Consider the following 15700-nt stretch of genomic DNA (forward strand, 5'->3'; position numbering starts at 1 on the left):
AGCAACTAACATTGTTTGACCTACATACTTGTGAAAGTGTACAATTAGCATGTACAAATGAAGAAAAACCTATAGGTTGATAAATTATTCAAGAAGAGAGGTCATGGATGCTAACGAATCACTGAAATAGTATCATAATTTATTTCCAATCATTAAGTCGTTCTAGTAAAATATAAAAATTGTATTCTGAGAACCACTGCGTGTGAACTCAATCGCGATCAAAATATTTTGTATCGTACGATCGACTGTTACGAGTATCCCTTCCGAGATCATTCGATCTAATCGCAACGTTACAATGCCCCCGTCAATTCATAATCCTACTTTTTGGTTATTTCTTTTCGTTTGTGCGAACATTACAAATTGCTGGGATATCAACCATGTCTTAAAAACTCCACATCAATTTGCGGATATCAATTTATCTCGAATTACACGAAATTCTGAAAACGAAACGTTAATTTGGATGGAATACGAATTCAATACAGGCGCAGGGAACAGAGAAGGTACTGTACAAGATATTATTTTGTTTGAACCGCGTATAACTTTAATCATAAATATCGACGACAGTTTCCTTTCATTCCAGAGCTCATAATGACAGATATCTTTGTTCGTAAATACGCAAACTTACCAGAAACAGTGACAAATTGGCAATCTCTAGACGTAAATGGTATCAACTATCTATTTGGGGTTCAGAAATCTATCTTCTACGTTTACAAACTTAATCGGGATACGGCTGTTGTTTATGATTCTATTATTTTTGATCTGGAAGATACTATATTAACGTTTAGAGTGATCAACCTTCACTCGGAGCTTGATGCTGCGGTCGTTTTCTGCGTAGAATCGAACAGTGGAAACATGTTACGGTGGTACAGATTAAAAGATGGAAATGTTTTTCAATTCTTTTGGTCGTGGTCAGTACAGAAACGTATAAAAGACATGAAGTTCATTGAACATGAAAAGCCATATAAAATATTGCTGTTGAGTGACGACGAATTACATTCTGGATTGCAAACATTCATCGACGTGTATGGATTTATCATTGACTTTTCAATCAATACTTTCGACTTTTGGTAATTATTCGTACGATATAAATTTGCAATAATCGCTGAATCCATACATTCAATCCGAATTATTCGTTCGGTATAGGTTTCATGATAGGCTCTTTGTACCAAGATCGTTTGGTATACAGATATGTCCTATTTATGAAAGCAGTTCACTCGCTGTTCAAGGCATGAATGATATCTCGCTCTATGAATATAGACCCACTACCGAGGGCCGTATTTTTCAAAAGCTACAAACGATAGAGTCGTATAATTTAAAAAACTTTGTTTGTTTTGAGAGCGGTTATCTTCAATTTTTGGCGACTTCTGGACCGGAAGCTGGCCTTTTTCACTTCGTAGATGGTGAATTCCAGTTCAATACAGAGTCTGAACACAACTTTGGTAAAACTAAATTCCATAAAGAATTGAATTACCGTGATTCTCTCCCTGAATAATTAATTGATGTGTATTACAGATGTTTCAGAAATCTCATGGGTGACAAACGTAAATGTGGATACGTATAGAAACGAGTCATTGTTGTTGGTTCAACTGAAAAACTCCACAGTAATGGCTCTTGCCTGGGAAGGCCTGAATTTCAAAAGAATCTCGTTACCTAACAATATCCTCGATCAGTTTGATCTATCCATGATTACACCACTTCCGAAGTATGGATTCATCTTGGGTAATCAAATTATAAAACTTAACGTGCAGTTGAAAAACACGGAACATCCGATTCAATCCAGTATTGAAAGACTGCTGATCTTGCAATCTTTGTTAAACGTAGGTATCGTAGGCACTCTTAAAATATTTAAAAATTACAGATCTTCGAAATACCTGTTTAGGATTCGTTGAATCATCAAGAAAGGATTCTCGATGAAACAAAGGCGCGTCTCGAAAAGAGTTACTTAAGGAATCCTATAATTACTGGAGTTTGGAATGTTAGTACAGTAAACGCCACGAATGCAATTATATCTGATAACGTGACTTATCATTCGATCACGATAGACGGAACGACTTTAACGAAAGAAGATCTGACATTCGACGCAGACAGTTTCGCGGAAAAATTGAAAAACGTAAGCCGAAAACTCGATGAAATCGATTCGAATTTGATGAACACCATAGAACATAATTTAACGGATCCGCTTTCCGATTCGGATTTCACGATATTTGGAAATATTAATGTTACTGGCAATTTGTATGTGAGAAACTTAACTGCGCTGTCCATCAATGACATCAACGAAACAATTGTCTTTGATTCCATCGACGCTGAAGATCTGACAGTTCATTCGATGAATGGTATTCCTATCGAGAATATTCAGTTTGGTGATTCTATAGTGGATTATAGTGCCGTGGATTTTTATAAAATAAATCGTGCTCAAGTAAACGGGAATCTCTTTTTCTCTATGATTAATGGAATTGATTGGACAACATTGATGAAGAATATTGTGTGGAAACACGAAACAATGTATATTCCTGGAAATACTATTATCGAAGGGGTAAAATTTAACGCTAGATATACAATTTTATATAAGTGGCATAATTAGTTTGATGTAACAATTATATTAATTTCAGACGCTGATCTCAGATATTTTTGAGCTGGGTATCCTAAATAATCTTTTGTATCCAACGGAATATGTTTTGGAGGATAGTGATACTTCCGTGATTATAACCGGTACCAAATCGTTCGATTCGATGCTGTTATCACGATTGGAAAATGTAACCACTCTAAATGACGTAAATTTCGAAGACTACGTAATTTTGTATAAAGACAACATTCTAAAAGAAGAGATTGCCTTCGAGAACATAAAAATTGATGGAGAATTCCGGGTATGTTTTTGGTCAAGTTTTAGGCGTATTTCTAGTATTGTACGAATTTTTTACAACTATAGTTAGATGGCGAAATATCAGGAATTAGTATGGAAGATAGATTATTGTTGAACGAAACTTCAAAGATATCATCGGATGTGATGTTTTTCAACTTAAATGTTTTGGGAAATGTTACATTCGACACATTGTTCATGAATAAACGTGTAGTAAATTTAGAGGATTTATTGTTAAAAACCGACAAGGAAATTAAAATTACTGGGATTAAGACATTTTTAAAGAATGTCGGAATAAAATCTAATGTTACCATCACATCCGGTATGGTTAATGGACATTTTTTGGATGAGTTCGCCACTTTGGACACAGTACAAGATTTTCCAAGTATGAATTCGCTTTCTTTTATCGGTAATTAATATTCGTTTATTAATCACTATGTATCGTTTCAGATTTAACAAAGATACTATCGAACGTGACTTTTGGAAATGTGACGTTTGGGGCTATGAAGAAATTAAAAGCTTTCTTCAAGGAGAATACAAATTCCAACAATTGCTTGGACAGGATTATTGTGTTTAAGTCTCCAATTATTGTAGACCAGTTGTCTTTTGATGGACTAAACAACAACGTTTCATTCGATGTCTTTAATCAGAAAGTGAACGAAATATTTCAAAATGTTAGCTTTGAAAATTTAATGACGGAAACATTACTGGCGGATAAAATAACACCAAAGGTTGTTAATGGTCTTGATTTCGCCAATTTCACAAAACATTTAGAGTTTCCGAATATTGGAGCCATCGACCAGTTGGAAACCGATCGCTTGAACGCGAAATTTATCAATGGAATGTCGTTGGATGAGATTAGTCTGTTGACCGATAGATTAGGCGCGACTTTAGACAGCATTCTTAATGGAAGCAAAACTCTAAACTCTCTTCAAGTAACAGGAATGGTTATTACAAAGTTACTTAATGGAAATGTCTTGGCGGATCTGTATACTGAAGATGAAATCGACACCGTGATTTTCAAATCAGATGTTGTCATTAAGAATTTGACGATTTTGGACTTTATGAATGGCTTCAATTTTTCAGAACGCGTACTTGATACGGTTTTAAAATCCGAGACAAATATAGTAATCGATGCACATAAAATGTTTGACACAATTATTTGCCATCAACTTGAGACGACCGCTTTGAATGGCCATCCCATAGAAAATATTCTAGACCCCTTTAAAGAACAGGTGTTAACAGGTCCTGTTATCGTCAATGGTTCTGTGACAATTCTTAAAGAATTCAATACAACCGGAAGTATCGGTGATGTTCCATTCTATAATCTGATAAAGAAATTCAAACATTTAGGAAACAATAGCTACGAATTGCACGGAGATGTTCGCTTCCTTAACGATGTGACTATAAAAAATCTTTACACGAATGGATTAATCCAGGGAAAAAATTTCGATCACTTCTTAACCATGATAATGTTTAACAACAAGGATAATCTTACAGTTTCTGGCACGAAAGTGTTCGAAAACACTGTCATCTTCAATGATACGTTTATAGTGCAGGACAAATTGAATGACATAGATCTGAAAAGATTCCAAGAAAAGGTCGTCTTTATAGACAAGCCATTCTTTATTGAATCAAAAATTATTTTTAGAGATGGTATAAAAATAGAAAAGGATCTTGTAGTTTGGGCAAACCTCACAACGAAATCTATTATGGGAATCGATGTAAATGACCTGCATCATGATGTTCTAAACCTTAACAGACCTAATTATATCGAAGGTGACTGGAATTCCGATTATTTTGGATTACATCTGGAAATGTTTTGAAAATGTATTTTTTCGATCGCAGGTACTACCACGTTTACTGATGTCAATTTTCAATCTGATATTCAAGTAGAGAAATTCAACCATTTGGATATGAATTTATTAATACCGCTGGACACTGAACAAAGTATAGAATTTTTGAAATGTGACAATATTACTGTAGATAAAATGCAAATTTTGGGAAGAATCAATGACGTAAACTTACAGGAGGTTCAATACAACACTTTTATGGTATGTATATTTCAAATTAATCTATTGGATGTTTTTGGAAATTCCATCTTTTTATTTAAAAGAGACATGATTCTATAAGGAACAAGTAGATCTATTTACATTATTTGATGATTAATTCCTCCAGTTCTCTAATAGCATTTTTGTTTTCAGATGACTGGGGACCAGAAAATATCAGGACACTTTAATTTTCGTGGGAATGTTCACGTTCGACAGAATTTCAATGCTCACATTATTAACGGCATCGATCCGAAAAGTTTTATACCTTTGAATTTGAAGGGTTCTATAAAAGGTAAAACATAGACGAAAAACGTTTCGAAGAGATGATCGACAAATGATTTTATACATAAGCCATTTTCTCTAAAACGTTTACTTTTCTAGGCAATTTTATATTCGAAAGACCAATATTTCTCAATCAGAGTCTTCGAGTGTTAGGCTACCTGAACGGCATAGATCCGGCTCGTTGGGAAGCTGTGGCGGTCACGACCAATAATTTAGTATCACAGTTTATCTCTGGTAAATGGGTCGTATTTGGTAACGTTTACTTTGAGAAAGGGGCATCGGGAAATGATATGTTAAACGGCACGAACATCACAGAGCTGTCAAATACTTTAGCAAAGGAACATTTAGGGATGAACGATGTATTGGCGGAAAAAAGTGTATGGAAACCATTTTCAATGAACCTCTCGGGTATTAATGATTTAGAAATTTGTGAAAACGCTTATGCTTTCTTTTTAGGCAAATCTGGATAGTATGTGTGAGGACTTGCGCGAGCTGAAACGCTACGCTGAGAAACAAATTTACAAGTTCAATGCGTTTGATTATCTGCAAGTCATCAAGTTCCACAGCAGCATCGTTAGCGTCCACCATTTCGAGCTGGATGACTTCGACTATATAATATTAAGCTACACTACCTGTCACATGCACATGTACTCTTTTACTGGAACAAAATTCGAGTTGGTCGTCAACATATCTGATTTTGGAGTGGTCGAACAATGGACCACTTATAAATACGACCAAGCTTTATATTTTCTCACTTCAGGGCCAAGTTCTTGTGGAAGGAGTCCTACAAATCTATGGAAGCTAAAGGATGACACGTTTAGGGTAAGTTTTAGTGTTATATTTGGAACTAAAAGTGATTAAATATCATTATCTATGCTTCGTTAAAAATTTTAGCACGTTTTAAATTTTGGCCATGATATAGACAGTAACAAAATAGATCAAGACATATTTTTGACGTCAATTGACAAAAACGAACGACTGCAGTCATCTAGAAGTATGAACGAGGAAATACAGAAGCCTCTTTCGTCTCTGGTAGACGATGATAATGTTCAGATTATTTTCGAGAAAGATCAAATATTATTGGCTAGCAAGAAGAATGCTAGTAAATATAAAGTTAATCGTTCTGCCAATGTAAATCTTAGGAAATATGCTAGAAATTCAGAAAGTCTGAAATTCAAAGTTGGATTATTTGAGAAAGAAATGTTTTTGTATTATGACAAAGATGTTAGCGAGGATCGTATATTTGTGAGTTAAATCTTCGAAAAAATACTTAATAAATCATGCCTTCCAATTTTTTGATTTCTATATTCTACGTAGATCTTTAATAACGATGTAAAAGGAAAAAAGATCCTTCAAACAATAAAGGCACACCGACCAACATCCTTTACGATACTTAATTTCGATGGATTGATCGAAACACTGCTTGTTTTTGTTGAAAATAGGAAGAATCTTCGAATTTATGAGTATAAAGGTAATTATTAAACTATTTTTCATATAATAAATACAAGGGGAGATTTTTTTTCAGGTATTCAAGGCTTCCTATATAAGGATAGTATAAGATTGAACGTTAATAAATTATTTACCTTTAAGATTAGAAAGTATCCTAATTTAGCGAAACGATATTGCCTGAGTTTAATCTATGAAAACAAATTAACAATTTTGGAAGCAAAAATGTACGGCGAAAAATTAGATATGGAAACGTTAACATGCTCGAAACGTTGAAGTTTTCTGCCAAAGAATTAATATTAAAAACGTTGTTAGTGCGTGTAAGATTATTTATTGTAGCTATGTATGTACGAAAGTTAGAATTAATTAATATTCATCGTTTATAAAACTGTATTACATTATAATTAGTTGTATGTATCAATTATAAGCATATTCGATAAATAATACTGCATTCTTGCATACTCTATTATGACTTCTTATATTGTAAACAGCATCTTGAAAAACTGACTAGTAAATACCTCCAGATCGTTTCGCTTTGTAGAACGCTATGATTTCTTCGTCGATTTCCGGATCCCCTGTCAAAGGCAATGAATCCTCAAACTGTTTGTCTTTTGCCTCCGTATTAGACTTTCGCTCGAAATCATCTCTTTCTGCTTTGTTTTCCTGTAGAATCAAAGGGGTTTCTGGATTATTAGCACTGAAGCTTAAAAACTTTTGATAAATTGGAGCTGAATAATCTGCCTCTACAAATGAAGCTTCCCGAGTTACAATTTTCGCTTTCGCACTTGATAATTCAACAGGACTCTGCTGTTTCACTTTTGATTCTATCTGATTATTATGATTATGTTTTTTCTTAACGTTTTTTTGCCCTCTTTCAGATTTGCGTAAGGACTGTTGATTCGTGTCATCAGTTTTATCACCTGTTCTCTGATCAATTGCTTGATCTTTATCCTCGGTTAAATCACTTAAAGTTAAATTGACGATATTGCAAGGCAATAACTCTGGCATAAATGTATCAATGGATATTGACTTGTTTCTCGATGTCGGATCATTATCATAAACATTAGTACTGCAATCAGGTTTAGTTTCATTACTAATTTTAGGTCTTCGTTTTTGTTTTTTCAACGGTGTACGATTACTTAGGGAATTTTGTATCATTTTTTGATTATCGTTCTCGATATTATTAGTTGTAAACCGATCATCATTTAATTGTGTCGATCGTTGATTCCTTTCCCTTTTCATTCTATCGATCAACAATGCTGTTAAAAAGTTAAGAAATTTTCTGATAAATAATGGAATATTAATAAAATTATAATAGGATACAAATTTCTTTGTCTCTTTGAATAACCAGATCCTTATAATATTCCAGTTTCTTCAGGTAACACTTTGGATCCTTGCTCAATTCGAAAGCTCGCTTGAAACTTTCGAAACAATATTCTACTTTCTTAGGATTATAATCCCAAATGACTTGTTTATTTGATTCTAAAAAGCTTCCGATCTTATGGTCGAGATTTTTTTTATCTGCAGCTGTAAGCTCTTCAGATATCTACATTTGAAATATCAAAACTAATTGAAACCTAATTTACACTCTAAATTGAATTTTTGATAAAGATACTGAACAGTTTGCCTCGTCAAGGCTTTGATTTGTTGCTTAAGTCTGTCATTCTCCGCTCTCAGTAACGCATTTTCACTCTGAATGTCTGTCTCCAAATTTAGTTTTAAGTCATTCCTAATGAGAGCTACTCGTTGAGCGAACCTGCACGTTGACACTGTTTCCTGACAATTACGAGATAAGAGTATATCCAATTAAACAAATGCGCTGATGATTATGAGGCAATAAAAATCGTGTCGTACCTCTAGATTAAAAGCGCAAAGGCTTATGGTCGCTAACATAGTAGTCAGGCAGTTTCCACCTAAGCTGTCTCTCAAAATCGACGTCAATAAGGAATTCCTAAAAATGGAAACAACGAAAGTTCCATGATTAAACAAGGGTTCTAATCTAAAACAAAAGGTAAGTCAGAGGAGTACAATAAAGTTTCATTCGCTATCCGCATATTATTTAAGTGATGAAAAATTATACTGTCGGATATAAATCCCTGAGTGAATTTAGCACCTGTAAGGAATGTGACCTGCGCTCTCCTGACCCAGACACACTATGACTTGTTCCAAGTAATGTAGGCTCAGGTTAATGTGCTTCGCCTCGGTCAGAATGGTGCCAGTTATCGAGCATTTGTAGACACGTTCGGACCTACGGAGATCTCACGTTGAAAAATCGGTTACCGTTACAAAATTTGCCAGCACGGGCGCAGATGGCAATGAGAAAGCACGACACGATGGTGCGCGTAGGAAAAATTATCGCTGACAAGTAGGACAACGTTTAATGCATTTGAGATGTTGGTACGTAATCGTAAAAATGTCACTTCCACAACATTGTTGGAATAGAGATGTAATTTGTGAAAGGAATTTAAAGATATCATTACACAATTACGCACCAGTCGGCAAATATGCGTTTAATCGTGCTCTTTACCAGTTCACTTTCCCACAATTTATCTTTTCTTTTCTTCTTTATCTAATCTTTTCTTTTTTTTTTAATTAGGATGCTCAATTAAAAATTTGTCACTGAAATGAATTTTTCTAATGGTTGTCTTCAATTAGGAGCTGATCAATTGTCGTAATATCTCTAACCCTTGTACCTTCAGTCGATACAAGACGGAGGAAAACATACGAACCCTGCTAGGTCGACGAGATGTACTTTCGCTCGCTTGTATTGTTCAGCGCCGAACTTCTTCGTAGAAACTACGATGGTAAAGATGCAATGCGATCTCGATGACTGAGGATTCATCGGTGTATCGGCGGTAACCCTATGAAGAATTACATTCTTTTTTCCAATACGACAATATAACGAGATTATTTTACCGATTATGATCGCCTAGCACAAGCAATTCGAATGCATCCTCCAAGTTTTTAACGCAATAAAATGTCAAATTCTTCAAGTGTAATTTCCCGGCCTCGTCTTCTCGAATGCTGATACGTCTGAAACGCGTGCACAGTTTCCAATAGATGAGAAATTTTAGTACTCTCCCTTACTTTTAATTGTAAAACAAAAAGAGAATCCTCCGTAACGTGGCGCAAGACAAGGAAGATATAAAGATAACACGGTTGCACCTTGCGCACGATTGCTCCATATTGGAAGTTTGTCGGAATCATGTTTGATCGGTCGGGTCGAGCAGGTTGTTTCCCTTTAGGGGGGCCCCCTGGTTTTTACGAAATACCCTCGTATCCGTGTTCGCGCATTACTCGACAGGCCACCATTTACGTCACCCGGACTTACGGTAAATCTTCCAATCTCGTAACCGCGAAGTCTCGTTGGTGCTTCCGATCTATCAGGTCATAGCCGGTTTCATTGTAAATCTCCAGATATGCCACCTCGATGGAGTACACGTTTTCCGGTCGCTGCATAAAATTTAAGGGCGGTATAGGGTTCTCTGCGCGTACCTATATAACATCTGATAGCCAACAAACGCAACCTTTTGTATCGCGTCGAACAGGAATTGCAAAGTTCTCGGTATGATACCACGACATTCGTTCTCCAGACTCCCGGTTATCGTGTACGTTTTCCCAGTGGCGGTCTACAAAATTCATGACTTAAAATCATATCAGAGGCTCGCCTCGATCGAGGTTTCATGGATAGAACGTTCGAGGATGTGGCACGAGTTTGAAATTGTATGACAACGGTAGACGACTTAATTTTAGAAAATAGATGTTTTACTCGAGTCACGTTTTATCGATTCTATCGATTTATTGTTCGGTATACCTGGCCGTAGGCGAAAATGGTACCGTTGTAACCATCGAGAGCACTTTAATAAAAGAAATTGCATAGTTAAGTGAATATTCAAGAAATGCACCCTAATTCATTAATAAATGATACGATTCTTTTACCTTTCAACTACGGATCGTGCAACACTTTCGAACACGTCTTCTTGCGTTGCGGATTCCTCAAATATTCGGAAAAAGCTGAAAGTTTCAGATGTTTGAATTTTTAGACTTCAGATTTTAGACATATTACCGACAATGACAAAATGTTATTTTTGTAATATCTCACGAGAAATTCCAAGACTCGGGACGATTGTCAGGATAATCTTTTATTCTTTGGACTGGAGAGACTAGAACCAAGAAATCCTCCTCGAGATTTTCTTTGGGACGATGCAAGACTTGATAATTCTTTGGAAGAAAACGTGCATCTTATAAAACCAATTTCAATTTGCTATCGCGATATCTACCACTATGCTTTTCCGATTTTGTTCTGGTTTCAATCTGGCGTAGACTTTGATAGAATTTTTCACCATCTCGTTCGTATAACCTCGCAGTTTTGTGGCTATGAATCGATGACAGGTGATCGATTATCGAATACCTATAGATACGTATTACAATTCAGGAAAGAAACAAGTAAAACGTGACAAACTGTTGAATTCTCGAAAGTGGAAAATAGTAAAAAACTTTTTCACACGTGCAGCGTTTCTTATTTAAATCAATTTAAATAACTAAACGTACAAGGCTACCAAAAGCTTCAGATATAGTCAAGAGGTATCGAGCCGTGAAACTAGACCAATAAAAATGCGACAAGTACACCGACAAAAGCGGCGAGCATTTGCACGTTAAAGCGGCCCATCCGTCGGCAAAAAGGTAGCGGCGGACCTGCGAGAAAGCTTGTGTTTCCACGACAAAAAGAAATAGACCGACAACGCAACATAGCCTGGTCTTTTCCTCCCTTTCGACGTATCGATATCTCGCCGAACAACGTAGTCGCACCGGTTCGATTGATCGAAACACCCTTCTCCTCCTCCTCCTCCTTTTCCTCTTCGTCCATCAGAGAGGAGAAGAGCGAGAGGTCGCGTGGTCGCCTAGGCGACGACGTCGTCGTCGTCGCGACGTCGGCGCAGTGCGTCGCCGCGTTGAGAGTGCCGCACCGGGTCGTCGGTCTACCCGATGGCAGGCCAGTGTCCCGACTTTTCTCGGCTTTCGCGTTGTTCCTCGCATCCCTGTCGTTTCGTTCGACGTCATTATCCCTGTGCTATTCACGCGATTACACGCTAGTTCACGTCACAACGACGAACTTGGCGATTTTCGCACGATGCGAATCGTTGTTTGCACCTCGTCGTCGGTCTGATCGTTCGTCATCGCCGGCGACCAGCAGCGCACCCATCGCGCGCTTTCATGGAAACTTCTAGCTCTGACTAGTGAATCGGTGAATTTTCCGCTCGATCACGATCCGCCCCGTATCGCCGAGCTCATCGATGTCGATCGACTTTACGATCATCCCCGACAATACTGTTCATTAACTTCCGGAGTTGAGAGAGAAGTTGTTATTAAGAAAGATTCGTCTAAGTTCAAGGAAGAGGTTGATGCATCGGTGAAGAAACGAGGGAGGTTAATCGTCGATTATCGATACTGAGGTAGTCGTTGGAGGAACGATTATCCGACATTTACAGGCGACATGACCACCAAGCTCGAGAGCAGCACCGCGTGAGAAGCTACCGGGACATGTGCCTTTTGCTCTTCTATTGATCGGCGTGTCCCGACGCGACTAACGGATCCTGACGTTTCGGGATCGCCAAACACTCGGTAAGATTCCACTATTTTATGACACAGTTTTGGATCTTATAAATATTGCGCTAATTCGGAGTAGAATTGTAAGAACGGATAAAGTAGCGATAAAGAATCTATGATGCGATGATCATATTAAAGAAGTCATTTTCACCAAGTAGTTGTTCTTTGCATAACTACAATCGAATATAGACTTAATTCCAGTTGTAGTTCGGTTGGCGATAAATACTTTGGACAATGTTCAAATCGATGGATACTTGAATTAATTTAAATATAACCAAAGGACAAATATCGGCGAAAGAGAATGCTGTCATCGTGTCGATATTATAAATCAAATAATTGTACGTGTCTTAAAAAAAGAGATTTATGCATATAATCGGGTGCCCGATGATGTATGCAATATATGTATCGTGCGATCACGATTGTTCGAAGAACAGAAAAGACGTACGAGTCATTGCATCTTATTACTCCGTGTAAATCAGAGACATCGCAGATCTCTACGGTCCTGGATCGCGGTCGACCAAAGATCAACCGAGTTTCAACGGATAGTATGCACGAGGTACATAGAATTCACGGGGTCAAACGCTTGGACGCATGAACGGTAGAAAGGACTCTTTCTATCCTGGTTTCGCGAAGCTATACGGGTAACCGAATAACTGGAATTACGTAACGAAGATTTACGCGTTCCCTATTCACCGCGTCAATTGTGTCAGTCCAGTTGGTGCGACTCAACGGGGACTTTTAAGCATACAGGATCAGGGTCGTTAGAGAATGTTACTCTTCGCGAAGTTCAACGGACGTCTTCTGACAAGTGTCGGTAACAAGTCTTGCGAGACGCGTTTAGATACATAATACATCGGCGAACGTGGCAAGTTGTAAAAGTTACATGACGAAGGAAGCAAAGAATCTATGTCAACGACTGTAAGAAGACGAATTGACACACGTGACGTGGATGTACGTAATATACAATTATACCGTTTTATAGTCGTGCAAAGTAGGTACTTATTGCAATAATTAACTCGTATTGTCCCAAAATGAAAGAAATTTTAAATAGCGTTAGAGTAGATTAACGAGGACGTTAATGCTATCTTAATCTTATCGAGTGTGAAGCACGTGCATATAAATTCCAATGTCTTTGGCGAACAGACAAATCGAAACGATGCTTCGAGTTCACGTTACATAGTTGGAGAAAGTCGTAAATTTAGAACTCGAACCGATGGAGAGTAGTAGGGCGATTTAAACGACGCTCAGCAACACCAACACCGACATTCGAGCAACGATTATAGTCGTTACATCAATCAGAACGAATGAATAGATGTATAATCTCGGTAATAAGAATCGGTGGAGAGTATGAGAGGTATCGTTCCGAGTCTTTCACGATCGGTGATCACGATAGGCGATCACGATAGACCAATTTCTGCTTTTTTTATCACTTCTTATTGCCGTCGCTTTGAAAAATATAGGAAAGGTGTTTATGTTTCTCAGAATCTTGTTACACGTTGGAAAATATGGATCGTTCATTAGCGGTGAGTAAAAGCGACCGCGAACCACCTTGAAGGCTATTCTATTCCGGCTGAAATCTCGTTTCATTTAATTCGTCACGCGCAATTAACATCGGAGTAAAAGTTATGCGGATTGACCACGACCGTGGGCCACTATTTCAATCGAAATCGTTCGAGTTAGTCGAGCACCAGTAATTTTCGCGTTACTATATATGTACCTGTTACGAGCCCTTGATTTATGTCAACTTCTAAATGCTATAGCGCAACGTCATTTATGGAATGCTTCATGCACGGTAGATACGCTTCTACTCCAATTGAAAAACATGGCATAGATACACGTTGCTGCAGTTGCAGTCATCGAACGCTCCCAGAGTTCAGTGAACGATATATTGTTAATGAAAGGGATTACGCAACGCGACGCAACTACTATAAAAACTCCGAACGAGACGAGTAGGTGGACGAGATAAAGAAATTCTTGTCCACGCTTTCTCCGTCTCTTCGCACTTTCCGTTTGGAAAGGAGTTTTCGTTATTGGTTAAGCGATGAAATTACACGGTAAACTCTATTTCATTGCTGATATTGTGAGAGATACGACATATACATATATGTACACCAACACGACGCGAATCGCATTCTCTGCAACTGTGCAGCAATTTTCATTAACGCGTACAAGGAATCTCCATTGTGCGTTTTGTCCCACGAACGCATTCGACTGGCGCTTTCATTCGATTCGGTGATTCCTGTGCGACGTAAAAATCACTGCCTACCTTGGATTTAAGAAGCCAGACATTATTAATCTTGAATTCTTACAAAGAAGAATTGCAAGTTATTCAGGATTAACGACTCGCGTTGGCTGCGCGATAAGGTTAAATTCTTTCAAACGTTTTCACATTTTCATTGTTCAATAACTTACCAGGTATGTTTAGGCAGTATGTTACGCGAAGTATTCAAAATTCGTTCAAAGAGATAAATAACAAATTTGAAACAAATCTGGCTCCTAATCCCATTTTATGCAAATATAAAGGTAGTAAAGGAACTTTCTTCTAAGCTTTTGCAACGCTCAGCCAGAATGACTATTTCATACAGTGATAAGAGAAACAATGAGCTCACGAATTTTAATCGCACCTCCATAACGAATCTCCATAATGTTGGTATATGTATCGGCTATATGGACGACTCACAAGTAACCCAAATGATAAACAGCGCATTACGAGGGGGCCCGCTGACATTTTAAAATGTCAGTGACTACCTACACGGGTTGTACACGTAGGCTCGTGCCCGTTGCCATTGTATCGGCCCATCGACAACGTCTAGAAGGACACCATTGTCCCAGCAGTGCGTACACATTTCAGCACGCGCCTTTTGATCTTTCCTATATCGTATGATACCGATCGAAAGATGATCAAATCGAAAATTTATTGCAGTTTCAACGACGATATTGTATATATGATTAAGTCCATAATCTATGCCTATCGCAATCATTTTCACGCAACACAAATAATGCAATCATCTTGGAAAATTATGGATATATATCGTGGAAGAAATCGTGCGGAACAAACGTTCCGATTGGTGGTTATCGTTTATCTTTAATTGCGACAAAACTGATTTAATCTGGCAATCGAGATAAATCCCACAGTAAACGAGTAGTTTTCAGTATATTTCATTTCTCTTCGCTTGTCTTATCAGTGCTGTAAATAATCGATATGATTCAGGTGCGCGAGAAATTTTCTCGTTACGATTCTGCGGGCAATTCGATTTACGCAAACCTGGTCTTTTATAGAATAATTAACATGTACACACATTTACGCGAATCGCGATCATCGATTAGCTGCGTGAGCGTACATAGAGAAAGTTCCACTCATTAAACACGCTCGATATCAAACACGATTTCTATTTTGTTCGCCTATATCAAAGGTTTGAAAGAAGGCGTATCAGTCAAAAAGTTTTATTAACTCACA

The 15700-nt window shown here is 37.5% G+C and overlaps 3 protein-coding genes across 4 annotated transcripts in view; 2 read left to right on the top strand and 1 right to left on the bottom strand.

The window, feature by feature from the left end:
- The first annotated feature begins 295 nt into the window (after positions 1–295).
- LOC126865839 (uncharacterized) lies at positions 296–7102 on the top strand. The gene is made up of 15 exons (XM_050618734.1): positions 296–500; positions 581–1067; positions 1144–1439; positions 1513–1817; positions 1880–2533; positions 2610–2864; positions 2927–3242; positions 3308–4636; positions 4706–4911; positions 5062–5200; positions 5290–5567; positions 5647–6012; positions 6085–6435; positions 6508–6661; positions 6716–7102. Exons 1-15 carry the CDS (start codon positions 296–298, stop codon positions 6910–6912), a joined length of 5538 nt encoding a protein of 1845 aa, XP_050474691.1. The 3' UTR covers positions 6913–7102.
- Positions 6937–11379, bottom strand: LOC126866081 (kinesin-like protein KIF6). 2 transcript variants are annotated; one of them, XM_050619188.1, is made up of 13 exons: positions 10917–11379; positions 10739–10857; positions 10576–10650; positions 10451–10493; positions 10164–10265; positions 9968–10089; positions 9553–9669; positions 9366–9497; positions 8750–8884; positions 8491–8587; positions 8257–8412; positions 7960–8182; positions 6937–7895 (listed from the first exon to the last, which is right to left on the bottom strand). In XM_050619188.1, exons 1-13 carry the CDS (start codon positions 10980–10982, stop codon positions 7144–7146), a joined length of 2139 nt encoding a protein of 712 aa, XP_050475145.1. In that variant the 5' UTR covers positions 10983–11379; the 3' UTR covers positions 6937–7143. The 2 variants fall into 2 exon arrangements, with proteins under 2 accessions (XP_050475145.1, XP_050475144.1); XM_050619187.1 differs by lacking the exons at positions 9366–9497; positions 9553–9669 and having other exon boundaries at positions 6939–7895.
- A 233-nt stretch (positions 11380–11612) lies between these two features.
- The window catches only part of LOC126866080 (disheveled-associated activator of morphogenesis 1), a 43386-nt gene continuing 39298 nt past the window's right edge, over positions 11613–15700 (top strand). The window contains exon 1 of the mRNA XM_050619183.1: positions 11613–12258. The gene's annotated coding sequence lies outside the window, so the exon portion shown is untranslated. The remainder of the gene's footprint in view (positions 12259–15700) is intronic.

This window comes from Bombus huntii, chromosome 5 (genome assembly GCF_024542735.1).
Source record: "Bombus huntii isolate Logan2020A chromosome 5, iyBomHunt1.1, whole genome shotgun sequence".
NCBI classification, from domain to species: Eukaryota; Metazoa; Arthropoda; class Insecta; order Hymenoptera; family Apidae; genus Bombus; species Bombus huntii.

Excerpts from the sequence above, each read along its gene's own strand:
- LOC126865839 (XM_050618734.1), top strand. The coding sequence starts at position 296 with ATGCCCCCGTCAATTCATAATCCTACTTTTTGGTTATTTCTTTTCGTT. Across the intron at positions 2,534-2,609 it reads GAAATACTATTATCGAAGGG|ACGCTGATCTCAGATATTTT; the intron begins GTAAAATTTAAC and ends TATTAATTTCAG. Across the intron at positions 6,013-6,084 it reads TAAAGGATGACACGTTTAGG|CACGTTTTAAATTTTGGCCA; the intron begins GTAAGTTTTAGT and ends TAAAAATTTTAG.
- LOC126866081 (XM_050619188.1), bottom strand. The coding sequence starts at position 10,982 with ATGGTGAAAAATTCTATCAAAGTCTACGCCAGATTGAAACCAGAACAA. Across the intron at positions 10,651-10,738 it reads CCCGAGTCTTGGAATTTCTC|CTTTTTCCGAATATTTGAGG; the intron begins GTGAGATATTAC and ends TGAAACTTTCAG. Across the intron at positions 9,670-9,967 it reads ACGAGATTGGAAGATTTACC|ACGTATCAGCATTCGAGAAG; the intron begins GTAAGTCCGGGT and ends CACGCGTTTCAG.